This window comes from Dama dama, chromosome 17 (genome assembly GCF_033118175.1).
Source record: "Dama dama isolate Ldn47 chromosome 17, ASM3311817v1, whole genome shotgun sequence".
NCBI classification, from domain to species: Eukaryota; Metazoa; Chordata; class Mammalia; order Artiodactyla; family Cervidae; genus Dama; species Dama dama.
Genome location: NC_083697.1, coordinates 51,296,659 through 51,314,885, shown reverse-complemented (window position 1 = coordinate 51,314,885; position 18,227 = coordinate 51,296,659). Strand labels below are relative to the sequence as shown.

General features: G+C 35.9%; 1 protein-coding gene across 3 annotated transcripts in view; it reads right to left on the bottom strand.

Moving 5' to 3' along the window:
- The window catches only part of TBC1D19 (TBC1 domain family member 19), a 135,439-nt gene that overhangs the window by 92,429 nt on the left and 24,783 nt on the right, over positions 1-18,227 (bottom strand). For 2 of the 3 annotated variants that reach the window (XM_061164507.1, XM_061164508.1), the window contains exons 2-4: positions 17,978-18,050; positions 16,971-17,016; positions 10,531-10,606 (exon numbers count right to left, since the gene is read on the bottom strand). In XM_061164507.1, the coding sequence (XP_061020490.1) occupies positions 10,531-10,606; positions 16,971-17,016; positions 17,978-18,050 (195 nt within the window). Of the gene's footprint in view, positions 1-10,530; positions 10,607-16,913; positions 17,017-17,977; positions 18,051-18,227 lie in introns of those variants that run through there. The other variant, XM_061164509.1, reaches the window with a different exon arrangement.

Sequence of the window (18,227 nt, the reverse complement as noted above, 5' to 3'; positions counted from 1 at the left end):
ATGTGGTCGCAAAGAGTAGGACATGACTTAGTGACTAAACAACAATAAACTAATAAGGACCCACTGTATAGCACAGGGAACTCTTCTTGATACTCTGTAATGATCTATATGGGGAAAAAATCTAAAAAACAGTGGATATATGTATATGTATAGAACTGATTCACCTTGCTGAAGAACAGAAGCTAACACAACATTGTAAATCAACTATACTCTAATAAAATCTTTTAAAAAAGAAATTAGATATTAGAAGAAAGCATTCTGAATGAAAAAAATAGAGCTAAGTGATTTACATGTGTTGACAATATGTTATTTTATTAATCTTCTGAGTAATGTATCATTACCCTCTTTTTAAAAATGGGAAAACTTTTTAAAACAACACATGAGAATAGAATGGAAAAGAATATTAAGAACTGAAGCAATGCTGAACAAAGCTTTATTCAATTATCATTTTTTTACTGTGTTATACAACTAAAGCAAAAACGTGGAAATGATCCAGAAGAGAAGAAAGAACAAGACGAAAAACAGAGAAAGAGGAAAAGGATGTTCAACTCAGAAAATTCAAATTTTTAAGGCTAGAACAGGTAGACATGAGGTTAATAGCTGAGTTTTCAAATAATGAAAATATATTGATTCAACAAATACTTATTGGGCTCTTATTAAACATATGCCATTAAAAGATGAATAAAATAGCTATCCCTGTAGAGAAGGTGAGAAGGATAAGACAGAAACAAATAATAGGGATAAGCTGCAAAAAGTTCTTAAGGGCTATACCAATCTATACATCAAAAACCATAGAAAATGTATAACAATAGGCACGCAATAGGAAGCTAGGTATATCAAAACTTCTAGCTGACAACAGAACACATCACATCCTGGGAAATCCTAAGAATAAGGAAAGAAGAGTGACCCCAGTGGTCGGCCTTGTCTTCCCTGTTCCCTGTGTCATATCTGTGAAAGGCTGTCAGGATTTTTCCAAGGTACTCTTTGCAAGAACTTCAGTGATATGGTCAGAAGTCATTTCACAGAAGTCTTAGTCAAAAAAAATCATTTCCACAGACATCAGAAACAGTAACAGAATTTCAAGACAATGAAGGGAAATCCAAGATGAAGCAAGTGGCTGCTTTTAAGTGGGGTCATCCTTTAGGTTCCCTAAAGAACTCTTATCTTGATTAAGTGGTATTTATTCATTCCTTTGTCTCACTGATTATCATGTATTCAATGCTTTATATCTAGAAAGAACAAAGCTCAGACCAGTGAGTAAATGTTATAAGGAGCTTATAACCATTTAACACACGCAAGAAACTTTCCAACAATTAAAAGACTTAATCAAAATGGGTTAAAATTGTGAATTTCTTGTTTCCAGTTCTCCATCAAAAGGAGATGAGCTTCAGGGGTTAGACTGGATAAATGTGAAGGTCCACTTTAGCTCCAACTCCAGTTCTATAGGTACATAATTTTTTTCTACCTGTGGAAATGAATAAATAAGCCCTACATCTCAAAGATAAATGCTAAAAAGTCATAGTTATTCCTATGCTATTATTTAAATAAAAATTTAAGTGTGTACCTAGCACCCAACAAAAAGTGGAAGTAGCAAATAAGTTATTGAAAAATGATAGTGCACCAATATAAAATAAGAAGTAAAAGTTTCTACCCCAAAGACTTACAAAATAAAGATTTTTTTAAATGTTATTTAAAAGGAAAATGGATGGTCTTTTACATTTAAAATGTTTAAATAGGGAGACATTACCTTTTACTTAAACCCATATCCTCTCTAAATGAAATTATTGTTGCTTTCTAATCAGTTTCCCTAATAATTAAAAACTATGGTATTAACTCAAAGGATTTCAAGAATTTTATAAATAAGGTAGTTTCTAAGCCATGAGAGGTAAAAGATTCACAAAAGAATTGCAATTCTACTGAAATCTTTAAATGGTTATTAATTATCATCTTGCTACTTTTTCATAAGATGAAAACAAATAAGAAGTCATTAAAAACCATGTAACAAATATATAGCATGCAAAATTTATGAAATTATAAAATTTAAAATTACTTTCTTCATGCTGAAATCAATGAAGCAAAACAAAATAATAATAACCCAGCTTTCTAATGGAAAAAGCTTTAGTAATTCTATGATAATAAAATTATACATTTATTCAAGATAATATGAAAAACCATACAATTGTAAAGAATAATAAATAAGCACTCATAAATTTCCACCAGTCACAATAACCAGTTACCATTTTATTCTCTTCATTTTTTCTATGCATGTATATGTACAACTGAGATGTATATGTGTGTATATAATATGCACTTGGATATATATACACTTAATTAAAGTAGAATTATATTGTTTTATAGTTTGCTTTTTTGAATTGAGATTATATCATATGCAATTTCACCTCAGGTCCCATCACTTCATGGGAAATAGATGGGGAAACAGTGGAAGCAGTGTCAGACTTTATTTTTTGGGGATCCAAAATCACTGCAGATGGTGATTGCAGCCATGAAATTAAAAGACGCTTACTCCTTGGAAGGAAAGTTATGACCAACCTAGATAGCATATTAAAAAGCAGAGACATTACTTTGCCCACAAAGGTCTGTCTGGTCAAGGCTATGGTTTTTCCAGTGGTCATGTATGGATGTGAGAGTTGGACTGTGAAGAAAGCTCAGCACCGAAAAATTGATGCTTTTGAACTATGGTGTTGGAGAAGACTCTTGAGAGTCCCTTGGACTGCAAGGAGATCCAATCAGTCCATCCTAAAGGAGATCAGTCCTGGGTGTTCATTGGAAGGACTGATGTTGAAGCTGAAACTCCAATACTTTGGCCACCTCATACGAAGAGTTGACACATTGGAAAAGACCCTGATGTTGGGAGGGATTGGGGGCAGGAGGAGAAGGGGACGACAGGATGAGATGGCTGGATGGCATCACCGACTCGATGGGCATGAGTTTGAGTAAACTCCAGGAGTTGATGATGGACAGGGAGGCCTGGCGTGCTGCGATTCATGGGGTCACAAAGAGTCGGACATGACTGAGCGACTGAACTGAACTGATACTTCTCTAAAAATGCCATTTTTGATGCCTGTGTAAAACTGTCTTTTGGAGATTCTATGTTATATTTAAGCAGGCCCTATTGCTTTCTTTAGATGCCTTTAAATTTTTTACTATTATCTCTGATTCTTTTCTTTAGATAAGGTTCAAGAAGTGAAATTACTCGAAATAAGGGTATAAATATTTTCCTAAAGGGAACATTTCCATTTTTTCATTATTCAATTCACTCATCATTTAAAAAAAAAATCTACTGAGCGTCTACCATGGGCCGGGCACCATACCAGAGGCTGCAGATACAATGTGGGAAGACAGACACTGGCTCTGCTCTACAGAATCTAATGATGATACAGACAACCCAAGTATTGTGGTAGGAAGGGCAGGGTGCCTCTAATGTGGAGGACTGGAGATAGAGGAAAAGTATCTGAGTATCTGAGAGCGAGGGGTCAGAAAGCCTTCCTAAAGAAACCATCATCTAACCCAACACCTGAAGAATGTGTAGGAGTTAGCCAGAAACATGCAGGGTTTGAGGGGAGGCAGTTTGGGGAAGGAGTGATGCTATGAGCACTGGTTCTCCTGCTGGAGGACACCAAGGAGATGAAGAGAGAGAGAAGGCACATGTGCGTGGAAATGGCAGCGGGCGTGGCAGGAAGGGGAGGGACAGTAAGAGGAGGCAAGAGATGAGACTTGAACAGTAAAATGGGGCAAGATAATGTATAGATTTTTAAGCAAAAGTAAGGAACTGAAGCTCTATCCTAAAAGTCTTGGAAGCTTTAAGAAATGGCGTGACAATACAGAAGGCAGAAAGACCAGTTAGGAAGGAGATGAGAATTGAAGTAATAAGAAACTAGCAAAAGTCTCAACTTTACTAAGCTTACTGGATTGACAGAAAACAGGATAAATTCAACCACACAGCTCATCCTGAGTTTGTCTGAGCATTTCTGGACTGTATACAGAAACAGGCTGAATAGAATCAGGTAGTGCAGATTCTGGAGTGGCTGTCCAAGTTCAAATTCCAAGTCTTCCACTTAGTAGTTTTGTGAAGCTGGCACTCTCTGAGACGATAAATGTAACTCATCTCACAGAGTAGACATAAATATTCAATGAGTGAATACCTGAATGGAACCTGGCACATAATTAGAGCTCTATGTGCTTGCTACTATTATTTCACTTGAAAACTCGTGAACTTATATTTATCACACTGCATATAAATTTCTTCAAATACTGCTTTCTGTGAAAGGTGTAGCAAAGTAGTTCCCAAAGTACTTTACATGGAAATAGGTCACATAAGTCTGAACAGCACTAGGTTAAATAAAAATTAAACGGTTTCTCTACTGAAGAGCCTCTCTGAGCTATTAACACACCAAAAGAAATTGTAAGCAACAAAATTAAGGAGCATTAGATTAAAAACCAAAGTATAAAATAAATATTCATGAGTCCATACTGATACAAATAAATGATTGAATAAGTAAATAAATGGGAGAGAGGAGACAAGTCTTCGATGCAAAAGAATTCTAAATAACTTCTGTAGATACTCCCCCGCTCAGGGAGGTGGAACATAATTTCTCTTCCTTAAGTATGAACTGTGACTTCCTTCCAGAGAGTATAGCATGCATCTAAGGTGGGTGAGGGGGAGTAACTTTACAGTGGAAAAACCGCACAAATACTACCTCAATCAGGCAGTAAAGGTCAACATCAACAGTGATATATCATGTTGATAGTATAAACGATGATACAATTTAATGAATATAAATGGCAATTTATGTCTGTGATCTTCCTTCAAAAAACTCACAACCCCCGGTCTAATCATGACAAAAACATCTGACGAATTCCAAGATAGGGATATTCTACAAAAATACCTGACTGGTACTTCTCAAAACTGTCAAGGTCATCAAAAACAAGGGAAGTCTCAGAAAATGTCATAGCCAAGAGGAGCCTAAGGAGGCATGACAACCAAATGCAATGTGGTGTCCCAGATGGGTTCCTAAAACAGAAAAAGGACACGAGGTTTAAACTAAGGGAATCTGAATAAACTATGAACTTTAGCTATGGTATTAGTATCAGTTCACTAAGTGTAATGAATGTACATAGTAATGTAAGAAGTTAATAAGGGAAACTGGGCATCAGATCCCTGGGAATTCTTCATAGTATCTTCTCGATTTTTCTATACATCTAAAACTCTTGTAAAAAATCAAGTCTACTAAAAAAAAAATAAAATAAATTGTGATTCAATAGGAGGAAGGCAATGTGTGCTTCCATTCGCAAACTTACTTGTCCCTGGAACCCCGCTTTGTGGAGCACCTCTCAGGGTGAGGATTCGGCATAAAACACTCGGGAAAAGGTTGACGCAGTAAAAGAAGCCTCTTCCCCTTATCAGCCCAGATTTCCTGGCCACCTTCTCTTTGGCAGGCAGCACTTTCTACCTTGTGTTACAGATACATGTGTCCAAGTCTTATTTCAATCATCAAATCATGTAGTTTCCTGAAGGCAGAATCTCAATCTAATTTATTTCTGAATCTCCAAAGCACACAGCAGAGTGTCTTCTACTCACAGGCATTCAGTAAACATCTGTTAAATAAATACTGTAAGAAAAGATGGTAAATGCCTTTTCTTATTGATTCACTATAAACTTACTAAGGTTCTGCTACATAAAGGTCTGGATTGTCAGGCCCTCCTCCAGGGATAGTATGCTACCAGAGTTCAAAAGAGGGAGAAATCCTTTCAACAGGGGTAATAACAACCTCAGAGAAGAGATGCCATCTAAGCTGACACAAAATAAATGGGATTTACATAATATAGAACAGGCAGAGGGCTTTCCATGACAGCAAAACAAAAAAGTGTTAAAGATGCAATAGGAAAAGCAAAACGCTTCACTTGGATTGGCACAAGGGCAGTTACAAGACAGCAGAGACTGATGGAGTGGAATAGTCTCTGCTGGGGACAGACAGTAAAAACCCTTCAGTGGTGGGCTTTGGAGTAGGAACATCATTTATTAGGCAACTGGCAGTCATCAAAGGTTTTCTAGAAGTCAGTGAGAAATATTAGAAGGGTAAATCCTGGAGAAAGAAATGGCAACCCAAAAACATAGCCCCCTAAAATAAAGTCTCACTGTTTCCAAAAATAAAGTCTCCACTATTTTTTTTTTTTTTAGTAGACTTGACTTTTTACAAGAGTTTTAGATGTATAGGAAAATCGGGAAGATACTAAGGAGAATTCCCAAGGATCTGATACCCAGTTTCCCTCTATTTGTCATGAAGTGATGGGACCGATACCATGTTTTCTGAATGGTGAGTTTTAAGCCAACTTTTTCACTCTCCTCTTTCACTTTCAAGAGGCTCTTTAGTTCTCCTTCGCTTTCTGCTATAAGGGTGGTGTCATCTGCATATTTGAGGTTATTGATATTTCTCCCAGCAACCTTGATTTCAGCTTGTGCTTCATCCAGCCTGGAATTTCACATGATGTACTCTGCGTACATCATGCTTTTTTTTTTTAAAAAAAGCAGGGTGACAATATACAGCCTTGACGTACTCCTTTCTCCATTTGGAACCAGTCTGTTGTTCCATGTCCAGTTCTAACTGTTGCTTCCTGACCTGCATATAGATTTCTCAAGAGGCAGATCAGGTGGTCTGGTATTCCCATCTTTCAGACTTTTCCACAGTTTGTTGTGATCCACACAGTCAAAGGCTTTGGCATAGTCAATAAAGCAAAAGTAGATGTTTTTTCTGGAACTCTTGCTTTTTCTATGATCCAGCAGATGTTGGCAATTTGATCTCTGGTTCCTCTGCCTTTTCTAAAACCAGCTTGAACATCTGGAAGTTCACGGTTCCTGTACTGTTGAAGCCTGGCTAGGAGAATTTTGAACATTACTTTGCTAGTGTGTGAGATGAATACAGTTGTGCAGTAGTTTGAGCATTCCTTGGCATTGCCATTCTTTGGGACTAGAACAAAAACAGACCTTTTCCAGTCCTGTGGCCACTGCTGAGTTTTCTAGATTTGCTGGCATATTGAGTGCAGCACTTTCACAGCATCATCTTTTAGGATTTGAAGTAGCTCAACTGGAATTCCATCACCTTCACTAGCTTTGTTCATAGTGATGCTTCCTAAGGTCCACTTGACATCACATTCCAGGATGTCTGGCTCTAGGTGAGTGATCACACCATCCTGGTTATCGGGGTCACGAAGATCTTTTTTGTCTATTCTTCTGTGTATTCTTGCCACCTCTTCTTAATATCTTCTGCTTCTGTTAGGTCCATACCATTTCTGTCCCTTATTGTGCCCTTCTTGGCATGAAATGTTCCCTTGGTGTCTCTAATTTTCTTGATGAGATCTCTAGTTTTTCCCATTCTATTGTTTTCCTCTATTTCTTTGCATTGATCACTGAGGAAGGCTTTCTTATCTCTCCTTGCTATTGTCTGGAAATCTGCATTCAAATGGGTGTATCTTTTCCTTTTCTCCTTTGCCCTTAGTTCTCTTCTTTTCTCAGCTAATTGTAAGGCCTCCTCAGACAACCATTTTGCATTTCTTTTCTTGTGAATGGTCTTATCACTGCCTCCTGTATAATGTCATGAACCTCCATCCATAGTTCTTCAGGCATTCTGTCTATCAGATCTAATACCTTGAATCTGTTTGTCACCTCTACTGTATAATTGTAAGCGATTTGATTTAGGTCATACCTGAGTGGTCTAGCAGTTTTTCCTACTTTGTTCAATTTAAGTCTGAATTTTGCAATAAGGAGTTCATGATCTGAACCACAAGCAGCTCCTGGTCTTGTTTTTGCTGATTGCATAGAGCTTCTCCATCTTTGGCTGCAAAGAATATAATCAACCTGACTTTGGTATTGACTATCAAAAGCAGATAATAATAAAAGGATTGAGACACAGCAAAATGAACCCACTGAAAGATAAATAAATGGATTTAGACTAAACTAATGGTAAACATAGAACTTATGTGATTTCTTCCCTAAGTACTCAACAGTTTAGGGGAAGAGAGATAGTAGGCAGTAGAGGCAGCCTTAGGCTGAGGACTAAAACGCCCGTCAGAGTAGAAATCTGATGGGGTAAAAGGTATGAGGTGGAAGATAGAACATGATAGAACAGCAATCATTCAATCCAGACTAGGTAGCTTTCACACAAAGCAGAGAATTGCCTGACAGATCAGGACGATAAAGAACTAGGCAACTAGAGAAGAACAGATGGGAAGGCAAGCAAACCCTAACTGGTGGAGGAGGTACTTACTATGACCATGGTTGAAGAATCAGTTACAGTTGACCTTCAACTTTTTGGAGGTTAGGGATGCCAGCCCTTAACACAGTGGAAAATCTGAGTATAACCAGATAGTTGGCTCTCCATACCTGTAGTTCCACATCTGCAGATTCAACCAACCCAGGATAGTGTAGTATTGTAGTATTTAGCACTGAATAAAAAATCCACATATAAGTGGATCCATGTAGTTCAAACCCATGTTGTTCAACAGTCAACTGCATTTCAGCAAACATTTACTGAGAGTGTTCTATGAGCCAGGGACTGTGCTTAGATGTTAAGGATAAAAGCACAGTTCATGCTCTTAAAGTACTGAATAATTTAATCAAGGGATTTGCAAACTTTCTGTAAAAGGGTAGGTGGTTAAGAATTTTACACTTTACAGGTCATAATGTCTCCACTGCAACTACTTCACTCTGATACTGTATTGCAAAAGCAGCCATAGACAACATGTAAATAAAGGAGCATGCCTATTTTCTAGTAAATACATTTTATTAATTCCTATAATTTTCATGGGTCACAAGATAGTATTCTTCTTTTGATTTTTCAACCAGTTGAATATGTAAAAAAAAAAGAAAACATTCCTAGCTTCCCCACAGTACAAAAACAGGTAGCAGGGCAGATCTGGCCCATGGGCTGTAGCATGCCCACTCTTGATCTAGTGGGTAAGCCTAGAAAGAAGAGAAAGGAATACCATCCATATACATACACTTACCATTCATACACAGTCTCAGCAACTAGCAGTAGACTTTAAGAATAGACCTATTATTCACCTCTTCACTTCTTAATAGGAAACCAACTTCTGTTTTTTACACATGCTAAAACTGATACTTTCTCTAAAAGTTTCAAGAATTTTCACTTTTTGCCAAAAAAAAACTTAGAACTAGATATTTAGCTTTATTTTCTTGAGTTCAGACTTTTATAATAAAAGACCAAACAATTCTTTCATACATGCATCATTTCAAGATCATGCTTTATGACACACCAATAGTAACTACCACCTGATTGTATTAATACCAAAGTATTAATACCACCTGGGGATAGAAATATACTATACATTAATACCAAAGTATTAATACCACCTGGGGACAGAAATATACTACACATTAATACCAAAGTATTAATACCACCTGGGGACAGAAATATACTACACATTAATACCAAAGTATTAATGCCACCTAGGGATAGAAATATACTACACATTAATACCAAAGTATTAATACCACCTAGGGATAGAAATATACTACACAGTAATATCTCCTCAAATATCTCCATGTTTTTTGTTTATATCACTTCCTTTCACCCTCCAATTTCAAGGGTCTTTAAAATGAAAATGAAAGCAGAAAACTAAAAATCTGCCTAACACCCAGCACGTGAAACATAGTAACTCAAAGCAGCAGAACCAATGTGTAATTGCTGAAGCTGGGTGATGGGTTCATGGGAGTTCTCCAGGGTGTATTTCAAATTTTCCATAATAGTTTCTGAGACTACGATGGAGAAAGAAGGTCAGCTTATGATGTCCATTAAAGCCTCAGCAGTGGCCGTTAAAGGGTCCCCAGCACTGTGAGGAAGGCTCATGAACAGTCCTACCTCACAGGCGGGTAGACAAGGCTAGGCAAAGGCAAAGGCCAGCTAAAGTATTAGGGGCACTTAGACAGCTTATTGTTTCTATTTTAATAGCTTTTTATACTCTTTCTATTTAAATTATTTTATTTCATTCTTTTAAAGTTACTTTTCATTGTTTCTCAGTTCATCTGAGATTACAGGATTCATTTGGATTCTGCAACTGAATACGACTAGTGTGTAACAACCTGTTGCGAAAACAAATATATTTCAAACACACTATCAGTAACACTGCTGTCAAAAGCCAAAATTTTAGGGGAAGAGTGAGTCAGTTCATTCCCTATTCATTCCTTTAATATCACAGAACTTGAGGAACAAATCAGTGCATAATACTTATATCATATTTTAAATCTTAGGCCAGTATGGTACAGGACTTTTTTCCCTTCTACTAAGTTTTTTTTTTTAGAATTACTATAGGAATTAAGTAAGTGTAATCTTTGGTTTCCGAATGTAAAGAGCATGCAAATACTATCTGCATCACTTTAGTAGTCCTTATCCAGTCTTTCATATAATAAATATAGTCCTAATGTTAATAAGGATCTTTCATTCTGAATTATATAACTTGGTATGGAATAATAAATTAAAATGAATAACAGCCAACCTGTGCTTTCCTCATGTATACCAAAGGTTCTTTAAGATGTTCAGGAGGTGCAGCTGGATGACTCGGTAAAGGAAACCTGAGGACAGAAAGAGGGAGCTAAATATTATATACTACTCTTGATAATTAGTCAGTTTGTTTGGTTAGAAATTACTTACCTCTGTAGTCCACGATATATGAAACAGAACATTTGCTAGCAGTTCTATGTACTTACACAAGGTACAACAACCTAATAAAACTTTAATTCTTACCCTACTAGCATTGTAACTTTAAATTAGCAATTTAATGACATTAAAACTTAAAGTGGAATTCATAGTTTGAGGTAACTTTTAAAATTATTTAGTTCTGTAAGTGCTCATACGAAATTTTCACAACTGTTAATTTTAGTATATACATATAACAGAAATTTTAAAAATCTGAAGCCTAAACAAGTCTGTTAACTTACTAAAATATCAACTTTTCTCATTTCTCCCAATTTCCTTTTCCACAGAATTGAAATGATAGTTTAAATACTCTTTTGTAATAGCCATATTTTAGCATGCAATATATTACATACTATATTAATTCACAGATTTAATAAAATTTTTTAAATTTAATGTCATAAATTCTGTTTTCTGTGTAACATGACATTTTATATTCAAAATATATTGTTTTTATTAAGAAAACAGATTCATTTATTCAACAAATATTTGAGCCATTCTAGGTATATGGTGAGATTAAGACAGTGTCTCCTGTTCTCACATACCTAATATTCTAGTGAAGAAAGTCAATATTTATAAAAAACAAACAAATAAATAGAATAACATAAAAGAGTATTAAATGCCATGAGAAAATGAGAGCAGGATAAAGTCTAAATGATTTGGAAGGGCAGGGAAGGTATCTAGGAAACCTAATGCTTAAATTAAGACATGAGTGAAAAGGAGCCAACCAACATTCCAAGCAAAATGACAGCAAGCACAAAACTCTGAGGTGGGAAAATGTGTAATGTTTAAAAATCAGAAAAAGCCAGGATGGTTGAAATGTAATGACTGAGGCACAGAGTGATATAAAATCATAGAGAAGGCAATAGGTAAAGACAACAATTTTAACATTTCCTTAGAGGTTTCAATCTCTTTCACAACTTATACCTCCAATTAAAATTAGTCATAGAAATTGTACCCATGTAAAGCAACCATATTCTAACAGTCAAGAACCATGCACTGAGTTCTCAAGAAATTCCTCATCCAAACAGGGACATCTAAAGGGGAATTTTAGACAGCTTCTATAACTGATTATTTCTAATTGTTTTTTCTACTAAAATTTGCATTCCATGTACCTAAACAAATCACCTTTCCCCACTCACAAAAAAAAAAAGCAAAAAACACACTGGTAATTTCTAGATACCTCAGTATTTCTTATATGCAAGATGGTTTAAAAGTTATATATTTTATATTGCTCACTATATTACTTGTAAAGATACATATGTTTTATAATGAAATGTAATTCTAAAATCCTTCCATTTTAACGGTAATTATTTCTAAATTTAATAAAACTTAGAAACTTAGGAATGGAAATTTAGAAACTTGAGAGCATTTACTGATGGTCTTAAGGGTTATTTAGACAAGATCCTGGTGGCTCAGATGGTAAAGAATCTGCCTGCAAAGCAGGAGACCCGGGTACAAACCCTGATTCTGGAAGATCCCCTGGAGAAGAGCATGGCAACCCACTCCAGTATTCTCGCCTAGAGAATTCCATGGACAGAGGAGCCTGGCGAGCTGTAGTCCATGGGGTCACAGAGGGTCGGACACGACTGAGTGACTAACGCGTTCTTACTTTAAGGGTTATTTAAGCTCAATGAAATTTATCCAGAAAAAAAGGTAAGAAGTGGTCACCCCAAAATTATTCATATTAAAACTAAAATAAAGCTATTTATTCAGTTATAAATATTTAATGAGAATCTACCAAGTGTTCAAGGTTATAGAAATACAGCAGAAAATAAAACACATTAAAATCTCTGTCCTCATGGATTTCACATTTAGTAATACAAAGAGATGAGGATCAGCAGATAGGAACAATGCAGAAACCTGGATGTCTCTCTTTACTCCTCCCTCTTCCTGTCTCTCCAAATTCCTCTAAATACCACTCATCTTTTACTACCTCACTGACACTGATTTAGGCAATGACATTACTTGCTTGCATATCTGATATATTCATAAGCTTTCTCCCCTGCATCTACACTATCTTCAACCTAATTGTCAGTTTGTCTGGCTGTTAGTCAGGAGTAGTATGTTCTTTATTCACCAGTGATTGCATTTCCAGTGTCTAGCATAAGACCTGGCACATACTAGATACCCAGTACATTATTGAATGGGCTTCCCAGGTGGCTCAGATGGTAAAGAATCTGCCAACAATGCAGGAGATGTGGGTTCAATCCCTGGGGCAGGAAGAGAAGGAAATGGCAATGTACTCCAATATTCTTGCCTTGAGAATCCCTTGGATAGAGGAGCCTGGCAGGTTACAGTCCAAGGGGTCACAAAGAGTCAGACACAACTGAGCATGCACATACGCACACTGCTAAATAACTAAAATGCAAATGTGATCATGTTACCACTAAATCCTAAAATGGTACCCAAGTGCTTTTAGGATCCAGTCTACAAATCCTTGAGTAACAGGCACAAGCCGCCTACAGACCTAGCTTCATTCTTTCCTATGGCCCTTTGCCCACTCCCATCCAGCCATACAATTTTTGCTCTTCCAATATACAACATTCTTTTCTACCTCTAAACATACGTGGGTTTCCCAGGTGGCACCAGTGGTAAAGAACCCAACTGCCAGTACAGAAGATGCAAGAGACGTGGGTTCGATCCCTGGGCTGGGAAAATCCCCTGGAGGAGGAAATGGCAACCCACTTCAATATTCTTGCCTGGGAAATCCCAAGGACAGAGGAGCCTGGAAGGCTACAGTCCACAGGATTACAAAAGAGTTGGACACGACTAAACACACACGCATGTGTGAGACATCTGTACCTCTTGTTCCCTTGTGCCTAAAGCATTTTTCTTCTCTATTCCTTCCCCTAACTGTAGCTTTGCTTTCTGATCTCAGTCTGAATATTATTTCCTGTGACAAGTCATCATGACATCTCCAATCTGACTTAAGCACCTTCCTACGTACTGCTTGCAGTTACCCTATTATAGCACTTACTATATTCTACTATAATTGCTTCTGTAAAGTCTCTGTGCCCTACTGGGATGTAAGCTCCATAAAAAGCAAACATTATCTACCTACTTGTGCATTATGCCAGCACCTAGCTCTGAACACAACACTTGTTATGTGTAACATTTAAAACTAAGAGGGCAAGAAGAACTATGATTAGGATATTTTAGAGGTGCCCAGGTCTACTACCTGAGGACTCTTTTAGAGAATACTGTGAAAGTCTATAAAAGACTGACCTAGTCTGATGATCTAGTGCAGTGTACTCATTAATCTAAAAGTCTTTCTGTTTTGAGGCCAGCTATCATTCAACATTTATACCTCTCCAAAATATGGTAGACGCTTGCATATAAATACTATAATAGCAGATTGTGGTATCTGTTTTTATAGCATATACATATATGGTAGGTTAAAAATGTTTATATATTCTTTTAATTTATAGTCCATAAGGAAAAATAATATATCTTCTAATTCTTTATATGCATGCTCAGTCGCTTCAGTCATATCCAACTCTTTGCAACTCCATGGACTGTAGTCCCCCCCGCCCCACCCCGCCCCCCCGGGCTCTTCTGGTCCATGAGATTCTCCAGGCAAGAATACTAGTGTGGGTTGCCATTTCCTTCTCCAAACTGCTCTACATAAAATACAATAAAGACTGAGAGACAAAGAAATTGGAACATTTTCAAAGTAAAGACTTTCTTAAATATTTACAGTAAATATTTAGGATTAATAGTTTCACTAAGTTTTCTCAATTCAAAAAGATAATTTATTGTGTGCTAGCCCTAGGGGTGGCTCAATAACTACTTGCTGACTCAGTGTCATTTATTTGATGCTATAGGAGATACTCAAAGAAATTTAAGACATAATTCTTGTTTTAGAACACTTTTAATCTAGGTAAAAAACAAGATGCAAGTATGTGTGACAAGCAGTAAAACACACAGCTTTAGAGTATGTTTCACTAGAGGTGTAACCCCAGCACTGCCATTTACTAGCTACATGATTTTCAGCAAGTTACTTAAGTGATCTTAGACTCAGTTTTCTTTTTTGCAAAATAATTAGAATAATAATCTACTTTGTAGGGTGTTATAAAGACTACTTAATATAGACAATGCCTATAAAGTGCTTATTACCACAGTGCTGGACATAAACATTCAATCAATGCAAATTATTCATTGATATAATATTAAATAGTTATTAACACAATAATAATTAAACAAAGTATGCAGTTTTGAAGTGGAAAGAGCTAACCTGGGCTAGGGTTATGTTTCATGTAATAAAAGACTGTAGAAATTTTCCTGCTATACTTGTTAAATAAAAATATGACTAAAACCTTTGGAAAGATTACTAAAATAAGTATGACATGAGCAAATTCCAGGTATGATGTATATGGCTCATGTGGCCACACTTCTGTTAGGAATGAGAGTATGTACATTTTTTTTCAGTTCCAATCATTTGAATTAATAGATACTTCTATCTTACTTTTGCTTTATTTACCTATGCATCTAATGATTTCTGCCAATGAAAGATGGACCAGACTATGCTAAGTCCACTTACTTTTCTGATTTGCGTGAAGAAACACTTCTTCCCCAACTCTAGATGTGCCCTTTCATATGAAACGAACTGCCTCCCTGTAACACACTTGACCTCCTTCCAGGGCTTTATTCACTATACCCCAGAAGAGAAGAAAATGCCCTCTACAACTTCTGAAGTTTAGAATAAACTGAATATGCTCACAATGCTATTTAACTAGAAGGTTAAGTCTAAGTCTGGAGTTCAGTTAGAGTTTATTTTGCTCTTGCACTAAGCTATGTCCTCCTACCCAATCTTTACTACAAGTAAAAGTATAGTTTTGCTATCCCATTTGCCTTTATATTTTATTTTCTCTATTAGTTCAGAATCTAAGTGAGGAAAACAGGCAGTTTTACTGAACTCCTTCAAATACCCCAACAAGTTATTGAATATTTATAAAACACTTATTTAATGTCCATTATGTAGGATATCAAAGATATGACCATGAATGATATATTGTCAATGCCATCAAGTAAAAAGGGACTCTGTCTCACAGAACAATTTTCAGGAATGCATTATACCACAAAAATAGCAATCACCAGTAGTATCAACTGAGATGAGAATCTAATATCTGGAATTATACACAACAGATGCTATTATTCTGCCAGTATCAGAGACAAAGACACTGAAGTTACAAGCTTTAATAGACAGAGGTAAATCACCATGTCCATATTAGTTTAATCAACTCATGGTATCTCTACTACATTTGGGGAATTTTAAAACCTTACTTGTCATGATAAATACCTTTTCCTTTAGTGACTAGAACCAAAGGTATGATCACAATCAGCTTTACTTAATAGATAGCACTTTATATATGAGTTTAAGAGCTCAAAAACCAACTCAGCAATAAGCAAAGAAGCAAATAACTAATTTTAAAAACGTGTGTCTAAACACAAATCCACAAGCATTCATCCCTTTGTTTTAGAAACAATCCTGGTAAACCAGGTTATCTCCTTTTCCAAGTAACAGCAGATTAGAAGGAGCAAACTGGAAACAGGAGTGTGAGAAACTAGAGAGGCTACAGACATAGATACACTGATAGCAGGGAAAAGAAGACTTAAGAACTCAATTAGATCATAAACCTCATGAGGGCAGAAACTGTGTTCACTCTTCTGTGCTATATCCCCAGTGCCTACTATCTATAGTGCTAGCAATAGATAATTGATGAATAATGGAGCATTAAATAAACTACAAAGGTTAACATTCGGGATCTATATTTCTCATAATGACAAATAGTTCTACACACTTCAGCAAACTCTGAGAACAAATTCAGATAAATAAAAATAGTAATATTCTTAATAATGAATATTTCAAAAAAGAGTTAGCTATGTTTAGAATGGTCAGTATATAAAGACAGAAAAAGGATAATGTCCAATATGGCAATAATAAAGAGAACACTGGAAAGCTTAAATTATCTGAAATACTAACTTATGAGAAATATCATATTCCCTAAATACACTGGATTAATGAATTGTTAATATAAAAATTTTATTGGTAAAAACCACCATGTATTAATTCTCAGGAAGACTACAATTTTTAGTAGTATAAACTCATTTGAAATACTATATAAATGCTAACAAGAAATAATAACAATGAGTACATATAGTAAAACTATATTCATTACTTACAAAGCAAATATAGCTAAATGTAATTTGAGTATCTCAAAATAGGGAGGAAAAACTCACACACTCAGTTCACTATACACAGCATTCTGAAGTTTTTTCTCCCAACCTATTTTAAAAAAAGGAAAACATATACAAACATATTAGTTTTTAAAGTAAACATACATAAAAATTAAATTTATCTCACAAAGACTTTAACATCATATTTACTGCGAAAGAACCTTACCAACTGGCAATTGCTAATGTAAAGTGTTATTCTAAGGAATTATTTCTTATATATTTACCAATATTCCCTTGGCTAACACTAAATACAAAGTCATCAACATGATTTATTACTTTGTAAGTTAAACTATGGCGCCATTTTCTTAAGATGAGAAGACTATTTCCTTCTTCCACTGTTAAGGCACTCAACAAATGCCAAAATCTTTGGCAGCTGTACTGTCAGTGCTATGAGGAATATGCAAATGGAAGGGCGAGAAACAGCCAGGCACCTGACAAAGATCACAAGTAATTCGTGACAATAACCTGGTCAGTAAATTCCTAAACAAGAGAAGCAGACTATTATAAGGCACCACCAGTCAGATCAGTTCACTTGGCTACTAACTATTATTTTTGATCAACTTATCTGGCTAAGTAAACCACTTAATATCTCAGCTCCCAAGTGCAAAGGCTTCTTAACAGCTTGCTCTAAAAAAGCTGAAATTTTCTTCTGTTTTCTTTGAAGCGTGGAAAAGAGAGAATGAAGCAAAGAAGGAAAAAAAGTCACAGATGAAAAGTAAAAGACAAGGTACTTAACTAAGGAGATTTTAATACATTCAGGATGTATTTTGACCAGGAAGGCAAACACTATTTAAAACTGATCAATGTAAAGTAGTTATTACCAGTGTTCCTGAATTTCTGCAGAAATGTCTGAAAGTTCTAATTCACTTCAAATAAAAAAACTATCCTACCACTCTTTCACAATTTTAAACAAGTAATTGACTGCAGATACAATATCCCCTCAAAATAAAGTCTTTCCTTATTTTGCTTTAAAGAATTAGAGAAAGAAAAAGAAAAAGCAACTTACAAACCTGATATTTTGAAGAATTCCTTAATATCTTCTTTTAGTGATTCAAGTTTAATCTCAGGTCTCTGAAGACTGGCCTGATTTTAGAAAGAAGAAACGAAAAGACAGGTCAAAAGTAGTCATTTGGGGTGATACTTAATGCTAACGAGATGTTTAAAAAGGAATGTCCAAATGTGCGTGCGTGTGTGTGTGTGTGTGTGTGTTAGTTGCTCAGTTCTGTCCAACTCTTTGAGACCAGTGGACTGCAGCTCACC